The sequence below is a fragment of the Panthera leo genome, chromosome A3 (genome assembly GCF_018350215.1).
Source record: "Panthera leo isolate Ple1 chromosome A3, P.leo_Ple1_pat1.1, whole genome shotgun sequence".
In the NCBI taxonomy this organism is placed as follows: Eukaryota; Metazoa; Chordata; class Mammalia; order Carnivora; family Felidae; genus Panthera; species Panthera leo.
In genome coordinates, this window is record NC_056681.1 from 103725757 (window position 1) to 103747184 (window position 21428).

Below are 21428 nucleotides of genomic sequence, written 5' to 3' on the forward strand. Positions count from 1 at the left end.
GTTGAGAATATGGGCATGAGAGAATGAGACACCAAGAGCAGAGCTGCCTCCACTCCAGACCCCCTTCCCAGTCCCTGGTCCTTGGGAGACCTGGATTCCAGAACACATCTCTGTCTCACACTCTTGTTCTCACTCTCTCTCTTTCTCTCTCTCTATCTGTATTCTCCTTTCCTGATTGAGCAAGTCTGTAATGAGTCTCCCTAACTTGCCTCCAAAAGAATTTTAACTAAGATGATTACAAATTCAGAAGTCAACTTGTGAAACTTCATTCCCCAGCCCTTTATTTTCTTGATGTGATGAGTGAATCCTTGTGGCGAGTTATGAACCATCTCAAAGGAGGCTAAAATAAGAATACAGTAGATTCAAAATTTGGCAAATTGGCCTAGGATGGACGCCAGCTTTATCCATTATCCTCTCATATGTCTGAATGCTATCCATTTCATACAAAATTTATAATCGCCTTCTTTATGCCCTTAAGAAGTTTGGGCTGAGCTCTTCAAAGGAATGTTGCCAATAAAACGGATTGTCTTTGGGTCATTTTAGTAATCTCTCTTTTCTTTATCAATGATGAGGGTCAGTTTTACTGCCTGCTACTCTCCCACTCTAATTTACCTGACAAGATAAGACCTACTAACATAAGACACGCACAGATATGACATGTGGATTTTCTCATGTGGAGATTATTTTCTCCAATGACCACAGGTTGACAGCAAAACACAGAGGTTTTTATTTTTTATTTTTATTTATTTTTTTTTAATTTTTTTTAACATTTATTCATTTTTGAGACAGAGAGAGACAGAGCATGAACGGGGGAAGGTCAGAGAGAGAGGGAGACACAGAATCCGAAACAGGCTCCAGGCTCTGAGCTGTCAGCACAGAGCCCGACACGGGGGTCGAACTCACAGACCGCGAGATCATGACCTGAGTCGAAGTCGGACGTCCAACCAACTGAGCCACCCAGGCGCCCCAACACAGAGGTTTTTAAAATAGTGGGTTATGTTAAATGAAGGTTAAGCATAGAACATTGATTAAAATGGCACCCAGGCACCAGAAACAAAGTTATTATCCTCCCAAGGTCCTGAATTAGGAGTGAGAGCCTTGGATTTGGGAGACCTGAATCAGAACGCGCCTCCATCTTCTACTAGATCTGCAGAAATAGCATCTCACCTCTGGTCTTAGTTCTTCAATCCATGGGAGAACCATAAGGATAATAATTCTTGCTCATAGGACTGTTGGAGGATTAAAGGTGGCAACATGTATACAGGCTCTGGCACCTCACCTAGCAGGGACTCAGAGGATGTTAGGGAGTCAAAAACAGAAAACTTTTCTGAAAAACAACCACAACAAAAAAGAGCTGAGTCCTCTAATCTTGGAGCAAGGGTCTTTCAAAGTTGAGAAACAATTTATCATCATAAAGCATTTTTATTGTGCTGTCTTTCTAAATCCCTACAATCAAACAGGTTGTTGTCTGCATAATGACCAGAAAGTGAGAGCAGCAATGAGGAGAAACCTAGGATTTTAATCCAGAGGCCCGAAATGTTGAGATTCTTCTTCAAGGCCCTAACTCTGTCCAGAGAAAGGATTCTCTGATCAATGAAATGTAAAGGGACTAAGTCGATCAGAGACCTACCGGTGTTCTAGAAAATTGGGTTGGGGCTGAGCAAAGAGTCTGACTGAAGAAGCCGTCGTAGTAGCACAGAGAGGGCCCTTCTACTGCGATCAGCATTTGGATCCTAGCCAGTCCCTCCTCAGGAGGTCTGCCAGATCCTTGCACCATTTCTGAGTGAGGGCCATGCATGAACCCCTTTCACTCTGTTACCCAGGCACTTGGCACTAGGGTGAAGCCCAACTCACCCCTACCCTGCCCACACATGCAATCCTAGCCAGCTGGACCCATGACGTCCATGCCTAGAATCCTCCACAAGGACGGCTAGTGCCACGTGGCCCAGGCACCAGCCAGGACTTTTCTTGGCTCTGTTTCTTCTTAAGATATTGGACGGGGAGTAAAATGGTCTCTGCCATATTAGATCCAAGTCAGGCTGACCTACTTATCTGTTTTGAGCAATCCACGTCCAGGGGATTACTATGAAAAGCTGAGCAGTTAAAGAACACCATCTATTTTGTTCCAGGGAATAGTAAATCTGCCGCATCGAGGACAGAGAGGGGACCCTCAAACAGCTATGTTCCTTGCACCAGCCTGCCTGCCTGCACAGAGCCCACTCTGCCTGAAGGACTTCATATTCCACAAGAGTTCCAATTCCTCCTTGGGCCTAAAGTGGGCCTACTCCACTCTTGTGTTTTTGAGTCTGGTTTTTCTAGTTCTTCTGGCTCTTCTTTGGTCAGCAGCGCTCTTAGCTGCTTGCATTCAGATACCCTCTCTCCTTACTACTCTGCAGCACCCCCAGGAAATCAGGAACCATGTGTGAGAGTCAACAAGCACGACCAGGCTCCAGAGAAGCTGGCCAGGCTCCTTCGGGAACGAGTAAGGGCTTGAGCTTCAGCACATGGACTTCATGTCCTCTCTTTGGGATTCCCAGAGTTCTGTTTTGCTTATTTCAGGCCTTGGCTCTGTTCCAAGAAATGGTCAATGCCAGATAAATGAGGTGGTGTTGAATCTCCCTGAGGAATTAGTCTTGGGATTAAGTCTACTAAATAACCGAGGGGCTCCACATCACATCACTTTTTTTTTTTTAATTTACAAACACTTGTAATTGTTTTAGTGTTCTCTTATGCAATCTTTAAAATATAACGATTCAGTCATTGCCCAGCTGGATGACATCTCCAAACAGCAAACAGCAGCTCTGTGTCTAACATGAAAGGAATGGTCAATGCATGTCTGCTGATAACCTTAGCATCACGCTGGGTCACAGATCTCTTCTGAGACTTTCCCCTGCTCCAATTTTGTACAGATATTTCTTTATTCTGCTTCAGCCAGTTCTGCTCTTTCATGCGGGATTCTGAAACACACTGAGGAGAAATGGAGCAGCCAGGGGCTGAGATGGGAAGGGTCTCACAAAGGGGCCCTGATGGAGGGGGTGGCATCTTCCACTGTTGATATCAAGGGGACCACACAGACAGCACAGCCCCCGGTCATGGGCATCCAGGTACAGGTAACAATCAAGGGCCAAAGGACATTGTAGCAGGTCCCTGTGAAGAATGTGGCTGTGTAGGGCCAAGGTCAACAGCCAGGGCTCCCGTTAAGTTCTACTCCAGTGGAAGAAACAGCAGGAACTATGCAGTTTCTAGGCCCCACACCTGTTTTTGCAGACCCTGATGATTTGGAGTCAGATCTGCTGAGAATGTGACTTGCTTCTACTCTCCAAGGCTGCACCCTGAGGAGCCCTAGCCAGGCAGGTCCCACATGTGTCTAATGGGTCATGGTGGGAGGACGGTGAGAGAGCTGGGATTCACATCCAGGAAAAAAAAGCAGAGGAGATTCTAGTATTTCCTGAGTGCCTATCAGGTGCTAGGCTTCAAGAGGTGAGGAAACTGAGGCTCCAAGTGGTAAGATCCAAGGTCACAGAGCCCTGACCAAAAGGTCCCACCCCTTCTGTGATGAGTGCTCCCCTCACCACCTCTCATACTGCCCCTTTTCATGATGCAGCCTCCTAAAAAGGTTCTGCAATCCAGGGTTCTGCTTCGTTATTCCTCTCTCAGACAACGGTAGGAAATTCAATCTGAGTTTGCTTGGATATGGAGAAAAGAGACAATGCGTAAGGATAGTCGAATAGCAACAATCCTAAGAACTTGGTTGACCCTGTCAATCCTTAAAGAAAGAAGGTGGAAGCAAAGAGAAGCAGCTGAGGCCTGAGTCATGTGACTAACCAGAGCCCACAGAATTTGATTCTCGGTGTTCCCACATGGGCAGGTGAAGGGTTTCCATCATGTCCAAATGAGGCCAGTTGGGTTCTCCACTTACATATGGAGATTAAAAGCCAAAATGCAGAACACGTGTGAGCACAAAGCCCTGGCCGTTGGGAATGGTGCCCGGCTGCACGCCAGGAGTGGGCTTTGCTTTCCCAGCTCCTGTTCCAGCCCCTCCCTGACTTACCAAAGAGGTTTGGGGTGAGTAATCTAACCACATCCCGCCTCACCTCCCCCAGCCCTGTAACAGGGGGCAAGAGCAGAGAGTCACCTCAGAGGGTCTGATAGGAAGAGGGTCTGGTCCTGCCAGCCAACCTCCCCCATGATGGGAGGATCCGGTTTAATGCTAACTTCGGGGCAGTTCAGCAAGAGTCGTCTATAGGCTCAGGAAGGGGAGAGACCTGTCCAAGGTCACATAGCTGCGAAGTGGCATGCTAGATTCAAACTGCGCTCATCCCATTAACGTGAGCCCAGCTATCTTCTGGAGCATGGGGCACATCTGGTTTGCATATGGCACAGTGGTTTCGAGCATGGCCTCTGGAGACAGACTCTCTGGCTTTAAAGGCTAACTCTGCCACATTTTAGCTGCTTAACCGTGGGCCAGTTGTTTCATCCCGATCTGGCCTCAGTTTTCTCCTGTGGAAAGTTAGTCTGATTAATAGTACTCATCTAATTTGAGAGTTAGCTAAGTTACTACATGGAAAGCACTTATAAAGGTGCCTACATATATAGAAGGTGCTTAATGACTGTTAACTAAAACAAATACAAAGTAAAGAGACCCCACAGCCCCTGGATCCTGGGCCCCTGCATGTGCTGTGTCTGACATGGGAAGAGGCTGCCGTTCATCAGCATGAAGCATCAGTTGGAAGGGCAGGGCTGGAGTACCAGAGGCACTGAGCCCCATGGAGCTCAGACCTCATCTTTGGTTAAGTGTGGGCTTTGTAACATTCTGTTAAACTGAAGTAGGACCTGTGTGCAATGGGTGTCTCATTCACTCCGTGGCATTTGTTCACTCCACACAGAGAAGGTGAACTTCACCTCCTTGGCGAGCCTCCCAGGCAGCTCCGTGTGATTTCCCACTCCTGCTCAGGGCATTGCTTCACCACAGCAACATGGGCTCGGGGGTCAGACGAATCAGGCTTCAACTCCCCCGGCAGCCTGTGGGAGCTCGGGCAAGTCCAACTGCTCTGAGCCCCCATTTCCTCATCTGCAAAGTGGGGATAAGCAAAGTAGCCGCCTGCAAAGGTCGTTATTGGGTTTAGGGTTATTACATCCTCTGGAATTGGCCCCTCTGTCGTGATGAAATGGCCACGGCAGCGTTCTTGGCTCTGAAATCCATTTTCTCTGATATTAAGTCACTCCAGCTCTCCTTTGAGGAGTGTGTGCATGGCATCTCTTTTTTCCACCTTTTTTACTTTTAACCTCTTTGTGTCTTTAAATTCGAAGTGTGTTTCTTGGAGGCATATAGTTTGGTCTTGCTTTTTCTATCCAATCTGGCAAGCTCTGCCTTTTAATTGGGGTATTTGCATTTAAAGCGTTTTCGAACACGGTTTGGCTTACATCTACCATACGGCTGTTTGTTTTCTACTTGAACAATCTCTTCATTCTCTGCTACTTCTTTTCCTGCCTTCTTTTGGATTGATTTAGGATTGCTGGATTCCATTTTAACTCCTTTGTTGGCCGATTAGCTATAACTCTTCATTATTTTAGTGGAGGCTTTAGGGTTTATAGTATAAATCTTCAACTTCCCACGGTCAGTCTCCTTCCAGGTGATGTGATACCACATTAGGTATAGCATAAAAACCTCACCATAGTATTACTGCCTTTTCTCCCTTCCGGCCTTTATGTGATTATTGTCACACATTTTGCTTTTACGTATGTTATAAACCTCACTCTACATGATTATTATGTTTTGTTGAGAGAGTCCATTACCTTTTAAAGAGATGTAAACACTAGGACAAATCTTCTACATTGGCCCAGAAAGTTACCATTTTGGGCACTTTTCATTGCTTTCTGCAGATCTACGTTTCTATCTTGTATCATTTTCCCTCTGTGTGAAGAACGTCCTCTAATATTTCTTATAGTGAAAGTCCCCTGGTGACGAATCCTTTCAACTCTGCCAAGACTGAATATGTCTTTATTATACCTTTTTTTTTTTGAAATATAATTTCGCTGAGTATAGAACTTTATCTTTTTTTTTTTTTTCCTTTAGTACTTTGTAAAATGGTGGTCCACTATCTTCTTGCTTGTAATTTTTTTTCCGGTGAGAAATCTGCTATCAACCTGTATCTTTTTTCTTTCATACATAACATTTCTTTTTTTCTTAGGCTGAGCCTTAAGGTATTCCAGACTGGCCTGTGGGAAAAGGCGCTATTCTCAGTCCCATGTGAGGACCCGATACCTCTCCCTCCGTTCCTTCCACATGATTCTTTCCCTCACACACATGCAATAATCCGTGCTAAGCTGAACGGTCAAAGGGGACCACTGCAGACGCCTGAATTCTCTCTCTGACCGACCAGTTCTCTTCTGTCCCCTACCCTATTCTGTGAATTCCAGATGCTTTGGTTGCCCTGGAATCTCAGCATCTTCAAATCGGGGAGTTCGCTGCGCTCTGCCTCAGCTGCCCCACCTAAGGGATGGTGTGGAAACTCTCTCAAGGCAGTAAAATTGGGGCAAACGTAGGGCTCATCTGGCGCATTTCCTCGCTGTCAGAGATCACTGTCCCTCACTGCCTGATGTCCAGTGTCTTGAAAACCGTTTAGTTCACATATATCATCCACCTTCTGGCTGTTTCAGTCAGGAGGGTATACTTGCCACATGGAACTTCAACCTGGTCGGAGCGGGAGCCCCCAAATGCTCATTTGACAGAATCGTAGGGTCACGCAATTCCATGCACAGCATACAGTGTCCCCCCTCACATTATCTGGGCCTCAGGATAGGGAACGTGTACCTACTACACTGCTCCACACACAGAGACGGAACTTAGAAATACTTAGCAATGACTCCTAATCAGCAGTTGTTAAGGCAATGGTGTGTTTGCATGAACAGGAATTATGAAAATTCCAATCAGTATTGTTCACTTGATCTAATTGTGGGGAAAAAATGGTATGAAATGTCATTTATGTCAGGCTTTATGCACAAAAAGTGACAGACTACGCTTCCACTCATGCTCTGCATTTCTCTACTTCATTGCTAAAAATGTTCTTTTAGCAACTAAATGTCACTCTTGCAACATTCAACCTATCACCCAAAGAAAGCGACAATTGCTAAGGCTCCTGTAGAAAGAGCCAACCTAAGGCTTTCTCATGGTTTCCTGACACACAGTGATAATATTATTAAAGGAGACCACCAAGTGCTATGGATATTAAATGTGGAAAGAACTTCAGAACCCACAGGTTTGCACACACAGTTTAAGAGCAACCATGCAGGGATGGTGAACTCTCTCCTAGACCAAACGTTGGAGGCCGCTGGGTCTTGAATCTTCCCCTCAGTCCCAAGAAAAGCCAAGCAGACAGGAAGAACTGATCACTTTTGTAAGTGTCAATGCTTGGGAGACATTATAATAGCCTTTTTCTCTTTCCCATTTGCAAATACATAATCTGAAATCCCAAAGAGCCAAGTTAGTAACATTCCACTGAAACTAAATTATCAGAGATAATGAATGCACAGGGCAACAGTGCAATCAACGAGTCTGTCTGTTCATCATCCTATTTGCCATCAGTCCATCTGCCCATCAGTCCAGCTGTCCATCATTCTGTCTGTCATCCAGGAGGTTATGAAGGCCCAGGGGCAGAAGGCCACTGGGCATGTCAGCCTATGAAATGCATCAAAGGGAATGAGCCAAGGGAGGAAGACTAGAAGACCACAGGTGGTTTTGAGCACACCCTCGGGTTGAGTCACCTGTCGGAAGCCACAATATCTGCATCTGCTCAATACTCCCGGCAGAGCCCTAACCCTCCCCTGTGTGGGCCACCTCTGCCTGAGGTGGCAGGGGGTCACTTCCGGTCTTACCTCCCACCTGCTAACCTAAATTTTCTTGCTGTACCCCACAATCCCTGTTCAAAGAGACAGCCACCTCCCTGGAGCTACAGGTGGAAACCAGCCATGTGGCAGGAGGCTTCCACCTTGTCGGGTCACTAAGGAATGTCACAATGAGCCACTGCACCTAGCTGCCTCAGAGGACCTCGGCTCCTGGTCCAGCTGTGCCCCAGGGCCAGCTGTTATTTTGTTCTCCATTCTCTTTCTTTCCATGTGGACTCCCACACAACAGCCCCACAGGAGCAAAGCAAGCATGCCCGTCACCAATGTCACCACCACCACCATCGTGGACAGAGTGCACACCTACCTAACTGAGGCCTCCCTGCATCACGGGCACATCTTTACGTGGCTACCTTAAGAGAAATGATTACACTGGCTCTCAGATGAGAGAACGCAGGAGGCTCTCCTTCCCATCCACATGGTTCGTGTGGGACAAACCCTGGGGCTCTGCCTATTGTGAAGGTCCAGCCCTTCCTCACCTCGCTCCTTACCCCTCCAGAGGCCCCAGCTCTGATACACAGAGGCAGGGTGACAGGCTTCTGGAAACTTAGCCTTTCCCTTTTGTTTCCCACCAACGTCCTTAACTTGCTCTTGAGCCCTTCGTTCTCACTGAGGCCAAAACTCTTCCTCTTCCTTCCCCTGCAAGTTCAGAGCTGCCGTCTGTAGGCCAATATTCAGCCAGATTCAGGATTAAACTCGGGCCAAAAACCCAGCAGGGGCTCCCTGTCCCCTCCTTCCTCCAGGAAGTGTTTTTTGGAGGCTCCAGCAGCACCTGCATGCTTCCCGCACGTGGAGGAAGCAACGCAGCCCCTGGGGGGTCGCCAATGCAGGGCTGTCATCTGGGGATAAACCCCAGGCGCCACCGCAGCTGATGCCCGGAGCCCTGCCATGCCACCGTGTCACAGGTCCACAACCCCACACCACACCTGCCATGCCTTCACACACTCCCCGTGGGTCCCCCTTCTCCCCAGCTCTGAACCCCCATAGGGTTGCAGAGACTCCCCATCTCCTATTTGTTTCCACGAACCTCGCCGGCACCTGTGCTCTCAGGGTTGTGGGGGGATTGGGCACAGATTCTAGCTGTTCTCAACGTCCCCCTCAACTCTCCAAAGACTCATACTGACACTTCTCAACACCTCGTGCCCCTCACTGCACAATCCAGGCTGAGGCCCAGGGCTGGGGACACACTAAGCAGTCTCCAAATGCTCGGCACATCCCCGTCTGCCTTCTTCCCGGGGCTGGACAGCCCTGGGGTCATTTCCTGTATCCTCCGCAAGGGGGATTTCAAACACTGGAGCGGTGCTTTCATCAGCCGACCCTCATTGGCCCTTTCCCATACTGTCCACAACGGCCACCGCAAGTTTAACGATATATAGACTGCGGGCCTCCACGGGCCAGGCCATCCGGCCAGCATTTTACAATTACCGTCCGCACCAGTCCTCGCAGCAGGGTAGGGGGCGGACACGCGTGATGCACCCCGGGTCACCCGGGCTCCGGGTTTCCGCCCGGCTCCGAAGCCGGTGCTCTGCTCGCTGGCGCACAGGGCTGGCCTGGCACCCGCGCTGCAGCAGGGGGGACCTGCGGGGCTCACCATGCCTCCTGTGCACTCGGGGCAGTCCTGCAGGCAGCTGACGTTCTCCCACGTACTGTAGGCCTTCAGCCCCGCCACCAGAGCCTGCAAGGGGCGACTGTCCACGAGCTCCTTCCCACGGAAGACGTCCTTGTCCAGGAGGCCCCCGGCATACCTGTGAGAGGAGCGCAGGCCTGTGATGGAAGCAGCAGCCCCGCCCACCACCACGGCACCACGGCGCAGGCGCGTCTGAGGCCGGGCGCAGGTGCCACCTGCTCCTTCCTCAAGACGCTCCCGAAGGCTCCATGTGCCCTTCAGAACTGTCACCCTGCACCCTGCCACCGTGAGGCTGCACCACGCCACCTCTCCTGGGAAATCTCCCTTGCCTTCTGTCCAGGTTCACTTTCCTGCCGGTCCCTCAGAGGCCCCATGGTTCACACTGACGTTTGTCTTCGCACCCCTCGACCCCACGAAAAGCAGGCACTCGGTTTCACGCTCTCCCTGTTTCGGTCTACCATATAGGATCATATTCCAAACTACCTCCCTCTGCCCTTCACACACAAAAGTTTTACATGTCTCTCGTATTTTTAATTTGTCTAATGCTACTGCCACTGAACGTGTGCTAGGTGGAATAAATAATGCCCCTCCCCCAAGATGTCCACGTCCTCGTCCCTGAAACCTGGAGTATGTTACCCCCACGTGGCAGAAGGGATTTTTCACTTGCGATTAAATCGAGGATCTTGCGCTCGCTCGGAAGATCATCCTGGATTATCCAGGGGAGCCCAGTGTAATCACGAGGTTCCTTATAAGTGAGAGGGAGGCCAGAGAAGAAGATGTGACAACAAAGCAGTCAGGGAGACGCAGCGAGAGACTCGACTGGCCATTGCTGGTTTTGAAACGGGGGAAAGGGCCATGAGCCAAGTAATGAGGTGGCTTCCAGAAGCTAGAAAAGGCAAGGAAGCAGATTCTCCCCTAGAGTCTCCGGAAGGAGTGCAGCCTGCTAACGCTTTGATTTTTCATGGAGACCCACTCCAGACTTCTGATCTCCAGAGCTACAACAAATTTGTGTTATTTTAAGCCACCAAGTTTGTGCAATTTGTTTTAGCGCCGATAGGTATACAGAAATGAATAATTTCTTCCTTCAAAGTGGTAAAAGTCACTGTTTCCCTTCACCTCTCAGCCACCTGTGGCCACAACTGCTGCACAGTGCAATGTCTACGGGCCTCCTCCCTCCATCTGCACACCTCCCCCTCAGGTTTTCTTCTTTGTCATATTTCAAAATGCTGTAATGGAGAGTATAGGTTCCCCTCTCTCTCCCTGCTGAACACCTTCCTATTGACCTGTTTTTAAAGTCTCTTAAAATGAGTTATTGTTTGTAACAACTCCTGGGAACAAAATCCTTAGTGAACTCTTTCTCTCTATGCTCAACCAAACTCCAGGACCTAAAGTCAAGTGTGGTAAACACACGGGGGGGGGGGGGAACTTTCCTCTAAGCACCTCAAACTCATGGAAAGTACCCTGAAGTATGGCCTTACTGGTCTTCTCAACTGAAGCCCCAGACTCAGGAGATTGATAAGAGTGTTTGCCGTTAGACGTGATGATTCATTGTTTTCTATCAACTGAGTGTCATCTGTTGAGATACTTACATGGTGTTTCTCGTTTATAAGGTGACTATGGTAAATCATACAAATTGATTTTCAAATGTTATACAAACCTAACACTCCTAGCATAAACCCCACATGTTTGCTATATATTATTTTACAGTAAAATATACGGATCTACTAACATTTTGTTCACAAGGGATATTAGTCTCACAGTGTCTTTGTCTGGTGTTTGATGTCAGGGTGATACTCCTAAAGTGAGTTAGAAAGGTTTCCCTTCTCTTTCATTTTCTGAAGGAGTTTGTGTAAAGTTAGTATGTTTTATTTTCTTAAGTATTTGGTAGATTTCACCAGCAATGCCAGATGAAGCTATTCAGATTTTTCAGTTCTTTCTGAGTCACTTTTAGTAACATGTATCTTTCATGAAATTTTCTATTTCATATCTGTTGTCAAACATATTTGCATTACATTGACATGACACCAATAATAATAATATTTAATTTTATCCTTTCAGTGTCTGTAGGATGTGTACTGATGTCATCTCATTTATTTCAGATCCTGACCATTTGTCTCTTTTTTTCTTAATGAATCTAGCTGAAGGTTTATCAATTTTATCTATCTTTTGAAAGAAAAAATAATTTTTGGCTTAATTAAGTTTATTTTTGGCTATTCTTTCAAAGTCTTCTCTCATTTTTCTTATTCTTTGTGCTTACTTTGAATTTGATTTGATCCTTTTTTTTCTAACTTCTTACAATGGAAATTTATACCATTGGTTTTCCACTTCTCTTTTTTTCTTTCTTTTTTCTTTTTTTTTTTTTTAAAGTAGGCTCCACGCCCAGTGTGGAGGCCAACTCAGAGCTTAAAGTCATGACCCTGAGATCAAGACCTGAGCTGAGATCAAGAGGTGGGTGCTTAACTGACTGAGCCACCCAGGTGCCCCTCTACCTTTCTTCTTTTCTAATGTAACTATTTAAATTATAAATTTTTGTCTAAGCACTGCGCTAGCTGTGTACCACATATTCTGATATGTTCTGTTTCATTTTCATTTTGTTCAAAATATTTTCTGATTTCCCTGTGATTTCTTTTTTGACCTATAAAGTATGTGTGTTGTCTAATTTCCTAATGTATGGAATTATTCCGGATGTTTTCATTATTAATTTCTAATTTAATTTCATTATAATCAGAAAACATATTTTGCATGATTTCAATCCTTTACATTTACATGGTCTGTCTTAATAAATGTTCTATGTGCACTCGAAAAGAATAGACATTTTCTCAAAGAAAGACATACAGATGGCTAACTACCATGAAAATATGCTCGACATCACAAATCATCAGGGAAATGCAAATTAAAACCACAATGAGATATCATCTCACACCTGTCAGAATGGCTAAAATAAAAAACACAAGAAATAACAAGTATTGGTGAGGATATGAAGAAAAAAAGGAACCCTTGTGCATGGTTGGTGGGAATGCACAGTGGTGCAGCCACTGTGGAAAACAGTATGGTGGTTCCTTAAAAAAATAAAAATAAAATTACCACATGATCCAGTAATTCCACTACTGGGCATTTATCCAAAGAAAATGAAAACACTAATTCAAAAAGATACATGTACCCCTACGTTTACTGTAGTATTATTTACAATAGCCAAGATATGGAAGCAATCCAAGTGTCCATTAATAGGTGAATGGATACAGAAGATCTGGTATATATACCTACAATAGAATATTATTCAGCCATAAAAAAAAAAAAGAATGAAATCTTGCCATTTGCAATAATATGGATGGACACAGAAGGTATAATGCTTAGTGAAATAAGTCAGCCAGAGAAAGACATATCCCATATGATTTCACTCATATGTGGAATTTAAGAAATGAAACAAGTGAACAAAGCAAAAAGAAAGAGAGAGAACAAAAAAACCCAGACTCTTAACTACAAAGAACAAACTGATGGTTACCAGAGGGGAGGTGGGTGGAGGGGGGACGGGTGAAATAGGTGAAGAGGATTAAGAATATGCATATCTTGGGGCGCCTGGCTGGCTCAGTCGGTTGGGCGTCCGACTTTCGGCTCAGTTCATGATCTCGCGGTCTGTGAGTTCGAGCCCCGCGTCGGGCTCTGCGCTGACAGCTCGGAGCCTGGAGCCTGCTTTGGATTCTGGGTCTCCCTCTCCCTCTGCCCCTCCCCCACTCACACTCTGTCTCTATCAAAAAATGAATAAACGTTAAAAAAATTAAAAAAAAGAATATGCATATCTTGATGAACACTGAGTAATGTACAGAATTGTTGAATCGGACATGTATTGTTCACCTGAAACTAATATAACCCTGTATATTAATTATACCTAAATAAAATAAATAAAATAAAAGAGAAAAGAGAAAAGAAAAGTGCATTATGTTGTTGGGTATTCTGTAAATGTCATTTAGGTCAGGCTCATTAGTAATATTGTTCATATGTTTTGTATCATTACTGTTTATTATATCGATTTTTAAATTGATTTTATTACATCACTTATTCAGAAGGACTGAGGTCTGCAACTTTAATTTTAGATTTGTCAATTTCTCCTTTCAATACTTGCCACTTTTGCTTCAAGTATTTTGAAGCTATTTTGTGAGTCCAAGTCCATACACATTTGATTTTTATGTCTTTCTGATGAGTAGACTGTTTATCATTATGAAGTGTTCCTCTTCATTTCTGGTAATATTATTTTTTCTGAGTCTACTTTATCTGATAATAATATATCCACTCCAGCTCTCTTACGGTTAATGTTTGCAGGTGTAAATGTTTTATTCTCACACTTCTAATCTCAGATTTTATATTTTAAGTGGGTTTTGTATAGAAAGCATCTAGTTCACTCTTGATTTTTTATCATGTCTAACAATCTGCAAATTAAAGAGGAGGGTTTAAACCATTTATACCTAATGTAATTATCAACATGATTAAGTATGAAACTATTATCTTGCAATATCCCCCTCTATTTATCCCATATGTTCTTTGTTCTCTTTTCCCTCTGCTTCCGTCTTCTTTTGATTAATGGAATCGGTTTTAGTATTCCACTGTTGTTCCAGCTTTAACTATGTTACTTTTATGTTTTTTAGTGGTTTTTATGGTCTAACCTATGCGTCTTTAACCTAACACATTCTTCTCTCAAATAACATTGCACCACTTCTCCGATAATGTAATAACTTTATAATACAACAATACACTTCCATTTTATTCTCCCCCCCATTGTGCTACTCTTGAGATTATATATATATATATATATATATACATATTCTATGCATATATAGAGAATATATTCTATGCATATATAGAGAATATATTCTATATATTATGCATGTTTTAAAATTCATTGCATTTTTGCTTTACATAATTTATCTTTCTTCCTTATCAACATCATTGAGGATAATTTATTTTACGACAGACTGCGTTCATTCAAAGCATGCCATTTAAAGAGTTTTGACGACTGTAAATACACATAATACTAGAGTCAAGCTACAGAACATTTCCAACACCTTCCAAAAAAAAAGCTTCATGTCTTTTTGCAGTCCATCCTTTCCTTGATCCCCATTCTCCAGCCAACCACTAACCTGCTGCTTGTCGGTAAAGATTAGTTTACATTTTATGTAAATAAGATTATACAATATGTTATGTCTTGCTTCTTTCAATCAGTACACTATTTTGAGATTCATCCTTACTGTAGCATTTGTTCCTTTTTATTGCTGACCAGAATTCCACTCTGTGCAATGCACAGATCACCCATCATTTTTGCATTCACGGTTGATGAACATTCTGGTTGTTTCCAGTTGAGGGCTGTTACAAAGAAAACACTATGGAAACTCATGTAAAAAATCTTAGAGGAGACATATGTCTTTATTTCTCTTTAGTAAATATGTAGGAGGGAAGTGACTGGGTCATATGGCAGATACATTTTCAACGTTTGAAGAAACTGCCAAACCGTTTTCCAAAGTGTTTGCGCAATTTTACATTCCTACCCGCAGTGCAGAATTCTAGTTGTTCCACGTCTGCCAATAGTTGGTCTTTTCAGTCTTTTTAATTTTAGTCAGTCTAGTGGATATGGAATGGCGTATCGTCATGGCTTTAATTTACATTTCCCTGATAACTAGCATCTTTTTATGTATGCATTGGCTCATCAGTCATACATTTGCTTTTGTTAAGCGTCTATTTGATTCTTTTGTGCATACTCTATTGGCTTGCCCCTCTTGTTTTTAGCTGAATTTTATTTTCCATGTTTTTACATGTCCCTTTCGTGTTCCCTTGTAAGATACATGTATGGCAAACATTTCCTCCCATTCTGGGGCTTGCCTCTTCATTTAAGTAATGACAAAATCAATTTTGGCTCAAGGTATTTACCTTTTTCCATCCACGGGATAATATTGCAATGTCTGAATATCCTTGTTTCCTCAGTGAAACCTGAACATGCAAAAGATGTTGCATTGGACCTCATTCTACAGCAAACAGGAAAGACTGCCATCCAACCTCAGAACTGAGACCAATAAGCTGGGACAAATGGAAATACAGGGAAATCATCATTTGTTTCATTGACACTTCATCTAACTTTGTCCTTTCAACAACCCCATGAAACAGGAAATTATATCCCCATTTTATAGATGGGGAAACAGAGGTCCGAGTGAGGCTACATACCTAAGTCTAGGTCTCCCAGAGCAGAGCGGTGCTAGGATTCAAGCCCAGGACTCTCTAGTCCTAAACATGCTCTTTTCATGATGAATAACGAGTTTGCCAGTGCCCTGAGGAAGTTAATAGCATTCTTGATCTGCTATAGTACCACCCCCCATGTCTTTCACTGTGACTGCCATACAATAATTCTCAGAGAATCCCAGAGCTGAACATTTAAAAAAAAATGTATATATGACTCCCTGCTGACCTCCCTAAACACACACACACACACACACAGAGCCCTAGACATTCTCTAGGGTAGAAATGGGTGGGGAATAAGAAATAAATCTGCTTTAAGAAAAGAAAGACTCATGAGACTCTCTCCTAGCAGAGGTCTAGTGAGATTTCTTTCCAATGCTGGCCTGTGATTTTACTTAACATTGACAAGACATAGACCCCGCGGAGGGGAGCCTCTGTCTCCCAGACACAAAGGTGCACCCAGTGACTCTAATTCTTTAATATACTCTCATGTCTGCTTGCAAAGGGGAACTGAGAAGCCTCCCACGTGCAGGGTATGGTAGAGTCCAGAAGGTGCGTATCTTGAGACTATCTGATACGAGAAACTCAGAGTGGCCCAGAGGATCAATTAGGATTTATGGGTTCTGTGGAAAAATTATTCCTCATTTCGAAATACGTTTATTTTATAGGCAATGCCTCTAGAAATGCAAGGTATTTGTTACAGCCACTTGAATTATTAGAACCCACCCACAGGGTGAGATTCAGGAGAAATGCGGAGTATCTCTAAAACTGTTAAGTCAGTGAGAGGGCAGGATTCAATTTACAAAAGTCTGTTTTACATAAAAACAGCAGACAAGACTTTTTGGCAATAAGGTTTCAGGATTATATTAAAAACACAGTTCAATGCACAAATGGTGGTGTTCATTTGCTGAGGAATATCCAAAGCACTTAAATATCCTGGACTCCATTCTTTGACAAGGACAGGACTTTGGTGAGTTTCTGAAGTCATAAAGTATCATTTCACCTTAATGAGATCTTATTTTGTGCCAGGCACTGTTCTAGGTATTATGGAAACATCAATTAAAAAACAAGGAGACACTTGGTGAGTTGTCTGAGGTGTTAAAGAAGTTACTAAGGACAGTATGTGATACATGATAAGCAATAGAATATGTTAGTTATTATTGTAATTTTATTCTTAAAGATGTTGGGTAGGGGTGCCTGGGTGGCTCAGTCAGTTAAGTGTCTGACTCTTAATTTCAGCTCAGGTCATGATCATACGGTTTGTGAGATTGAGCCCCATGTTGGGCTCTGAGCTGACAGCGTGGAGCTTGCTTCAGATTCTCTCTCTCTCTCTCTCTCTCTCTCTCCCTCAAAAATAAATAAAAAGGGGCTCCTGGGTAGCTCAGTCGGTTGAGCGTCCAACTTCGGCTCAGGTCCCAATCTCTCGGTTCATAAGTTTGAGCCCCACGTCGGGTTCTGTGCTGACAGCTCAGAGCCTGGAGCCTGCTTCAGATTCTATGTCTCCCTCTCTCTGCCCCTCCTGTGCTCGTGCTCTGTCTCTCAAAAATAAATAAACATTTTAAACAAATAAAAAAACAAACATTAAAAAAAAGATGTTGGGTAAGAAGAGACTGTGAGAGAAAATGAGAGAATCCCAGTGAAAGATAACAGCGATGGTGCTGTGACCCACCCCCCACCACCCCCACCGGCCTGGAACCCAGCCTTGAATGAATAAGAGGTGAGGTGGGCCCAAAATACTCCTTTTGGCTGGTACACTTAAAATACTGAAAATTAAAAGCTAGGAAATTCATTGTAGTAGCAAATCCCCCTAAACAACTCCCAGGAGAGGTATCAGCTACCAACTGCACTGGCCAGAGAGCTCTTGGACTAACTCCTTCCCGCCATGTAACTGCTGCTTTAGGGACCAACAGAAAGTTGAAAAGCAAAGCTTCGAACAACTACGTGGCCAAGTGTGACGTAATTACACAAGGCAATTTCATTCAGTGCAGCTGAAGCAACCTGTGCAGAGAGCTAGGTACCTACCGTTAGGTGTGGAGATGCCAAATTAAGGACCCACAGCTTCTATGTGTGAAGCCTGCACAACCTCAGACCAATCATAATGGTGCAGTGACAAGAGGGGGCCCAGGCTGCTGCTCCAAGAAGCTTCTAAAGGGGCTCCTTATTCCAAGAGAGACTCAGAGAAGGTGTCCCGGAGGAGATGCCAGTCTGAACTGTATCCACGAACTGCCAGTGAGGAAAGACCAAGACGTGAGAGATGAATGTGGAGACAGGCTGAGGACGCTGCTTGCAGGGAAGGCCAAAGCAGGGCAGAGGCCGAGTACAGAACCTCAAGGTAGAGGAGAGAAGACACAGTGGGGTGGAGGCTGGCAAGGGGCCAGACAGAGGAAAGTGCCACAGGAGAGAGCTTAAGGGTATCCAGTACGGAAGGCTTTGGAGGGTTCTAGGAGGGTCCAGCAGTCAAGTGGAGTTCAGATTCTATTCAGGTGTAGTTGCTTGTGGAGAATGTATCTGATGAGGCCAGGCTGCATGTGGGGGACAGGGTGCAGGAAGGGGAGCTGGGGAGGGTCCAGGTGAGATGATAAAGAGGGAGGGCTTTGAGTGATTTCCATGCAGGAGGAAACCTTGTCACAATGTGGCTATTGGTAAGGTGAGGGTAGGAAACTTGAGTTTCAGCGGTGATGGCAACAACAACAGCTGACATTTACTGAGCATTATGGCCACCTCAGGAGGGGTTCTGCCATCGCAGTCAGTGGATGAGAACATAGAGGGCATCAGCCGGGCGGTGCAAGACCCGCATGCCAAGATGCCCACCAGTGTGCCCCCGAGCCAGGAAGCATGCAGGGTGCCATCGGTACTCAGCAGTGGGAAGCCGGCTTGGGATGTCCTGGGCCCTATGGGAGGAGTTTAGTAAGAGACCCAAGGATAGCACCCATGGCCAAAGGCAGAAAACAGGAATCCTACCTGGCCACCCAGGCAGGGCTGTTGGTTGCCGGTCCTCAGGGGCTGGAAAGGTGCCTGACACACAGGTCGTGTGAAGAAGGGAGGAGGGAACACATCTGCCAGTTCTGGAGAGGGTAGGCAGGGAAAAAAGCCTTGGCAGGCTCTTCAGGAGCCCATCGTCTCTCTCAGAGGCCCCCACCCCACCAGCCCTTGCCTCATCAAGCCAGCCCCGCTAGCCAGCGGCTGACGAGCCAGTGGGGAGAAGGGTCCCATCTCTTCCTGAACTGAACAGGCTCCAAAGGACATCCTCTCCTTGTTAAAGGCAAGGGAATGTGAGTGATGCAGGGGGGGGTGGGGGTTGGGTAGGGGCACTCACTAAGGGCTAGACAGGTCCTCCCTGTCTCCAGACCTGTGAGGGCAATGGCGAAGAAAGGGGATAAGGAAGAGGGTAAGTGGCTTGCCCACCTGCTACTGCCAGACCCCAGACAAGGCATGGCATACTCCGTGCGGCAGGGACCGTGTCTGACTCGAGCCCTAGCACACGTCCAGGACCTAGCAAGGACCACCGCCAGATTTAACAAGTAGAAACAGGAGAATTTCAGTTAAGCAATGCATAAGTTTTAGTTCAGGTGCTGGGATGTACTTAGACTAAAAAATCATACATTGGACGTCTGAGATTCGAATTTGGGGGACTGTATTTTACCTGGTGAACCTACCAGCGAGGTCCCGTGTGCTTACTAAATATGTAAACGTACGTGCACTGACAGAAGCCATTCGACCTCATTTCTATTACCTACCTTTTAACTGTGAAGCGAAGCGCTAATTATTCATTTTTGTCACATTAGAAGGGAGGAGAGGCAGGGCCAGCTGACCTAGCCGGTGGTACTTTTCCTGCTCACTCAACTCCAGACCCAGACACTTAAGGTGTAGGCTACTCTCACGAGTGTTTCTCTGTGCTTGAGGAGGACCCAGCACACTGACTAAACATTGAACTCATCAAACCTGAGGTTACCCAGACCCTGAAACTTGAAGCCAGTTGACTGGCATCATTATACCCATGAGAATTAGGAGATGGGGGCTAGAAGCAAGGTCTGATACCTTTCTTAAAAAATGGGTGTGAAGGGGCACCTGGGTGGCTCAGTCGGTTAAGCGTCCGACTTTGGCTCAGGTCATGATCTCACAGTCTGTGAGTTCGAGCCCCGTGTCGGGCTCTATGCTGACAGCTCAGAGCCTGGAGCCTGCTTCGGATTCTGTGTCTCCTTCTCTCTCTGTCTCAAAAATAAATAAAAACATTTAAAAAATTTTTTAAAAATTAAAAAATGGGTGTGAAGTGGGGAGAGGTACTTAGCATAAAGTTTTATCATGTTACAACCAGCTTCATTGAACTATTTCCTCACAAGTCAGAGAAAGGACAACAGGAGCTATAAACTAGAGACAAACAAGAAAGCCAGGATATGTTACAGAAAACACCAGCTTCTCTCTGGGCTTGTTTTAAAACACAGACAGCCTTTTCCTCCACAGTTGAAGTGTTTCTTCCTGGAGATTCCAATAGCCAGATTTTCAGTGGGTCAACCCCTGCTGCAGTAGGTGGGTAGAGAGAAGGGTTGGGGGGGAGAGAGGTGGGAGGAGTAAGAGAGAGAGAGAGAGAGAGAGGGAAGGGAAAGGAAAGGAAAGGAAAGGAAAGGAAAGGAAAGGAAGGGAAGGGAAGGGAAGGGAAGGGAAGGGAAGGGAAGGGAAGGGAAGGGAAGGGAAGGAAAGGAAAGGAAAGGAAAGGAAAGGAAAGGAAAGGAAAGGAAAGGCAAGGCAAGGCAAGGCAAGGCAAGGCAAGGCAAGGCAAGGCAAGATGAAGGATCAACAGAGCCACAATGGAGACGCTGAGCAAGGCCAGAAACCAGAGTGTGTAAGGAGGTGAAGGTCAGGAAAGTCTGGAAGGTCTTGGGGTCAATTAGACTGACATCTTGATGAGGTGTGGACCTGACCCTGTCCTGTTCAGTACTATTACCCATGCATAGCATGTGATTTTTTTTTTTTTTTAGGATTCCGTGGTTTTTTACTAATTAATTAATTTCCATTAATCACCTTTTATTGCTCCCCTTGAAACCTTAAGCTAGAATTGTGACCTCTCTATTTCTCTGATCTTGGCATTTGTGGGGTGTCTCTCTAAAAATCAAGAGAAACTTTAATTTTTACTAATAGTATCAATACAGAGCTTATAAAATAAAGATAAATTAAGTTTAAACCAAGATAAAAAATAAATAGAGCTGAAGAAAAAGGAAACTTGTTGTACATATCACACTTCTGTTACACAGGTGCACATATATATGTGTATATATACACATATAAATGTGGAATATATAGCGGCTCTTCGTTATGTGATCTATTAACTTCATGGGCCATGGATTTGTAAATAGCGGACAGAGAAGTAAATGTGTAGATTCTCTTGCCTCTTTGTAATACTTACCAGTAACGCTGGGCAAAAAATTCAAAGATGAATTTTATTTTCCTTTGCTATACATGTGAAAAATTATCAGGTTTCATCATCAGATTACTCTGACCCAATGTAAATTTTCATGATAATTTAATGCTGCTGCCTTTTATCTGTTAGTGAAGTTTATTTTCAGGTCACACTAGGAAGCTCCCCAAAAAGCTCCTGTGGTTCTCAGCTCTGTTGGCTCACTAGAATCACCCTTAAAGGAGCTTAAATACACACACTCCAGATTCTTGGGAAAAATAAAAAGAA

The 21428-nt window shown here is 44.9% G+C and overlaps 1 protein-coding gene across 1 annotated transcript in view; it reads right to left on the reverse strand.

Moving 5' to 3' along the window:
- Nucleotides 1-21428, reverse strand: part of ACOXL (acyl-CoA oxidase like) — a 344180-nt gene that overhangs the window by 150328 nt on the left and 172424 nt on the right. Inside the window, exon 12 of the mRNA XM_042930333.1 lies at nt 9494-9647. Coding sequence (XP_042786267.1) covers nt 9494-9647 — 154 coding nt within the window. The remainder of the gene's footprint in view (nt 1-9493; nt 9648-21428) is intronic.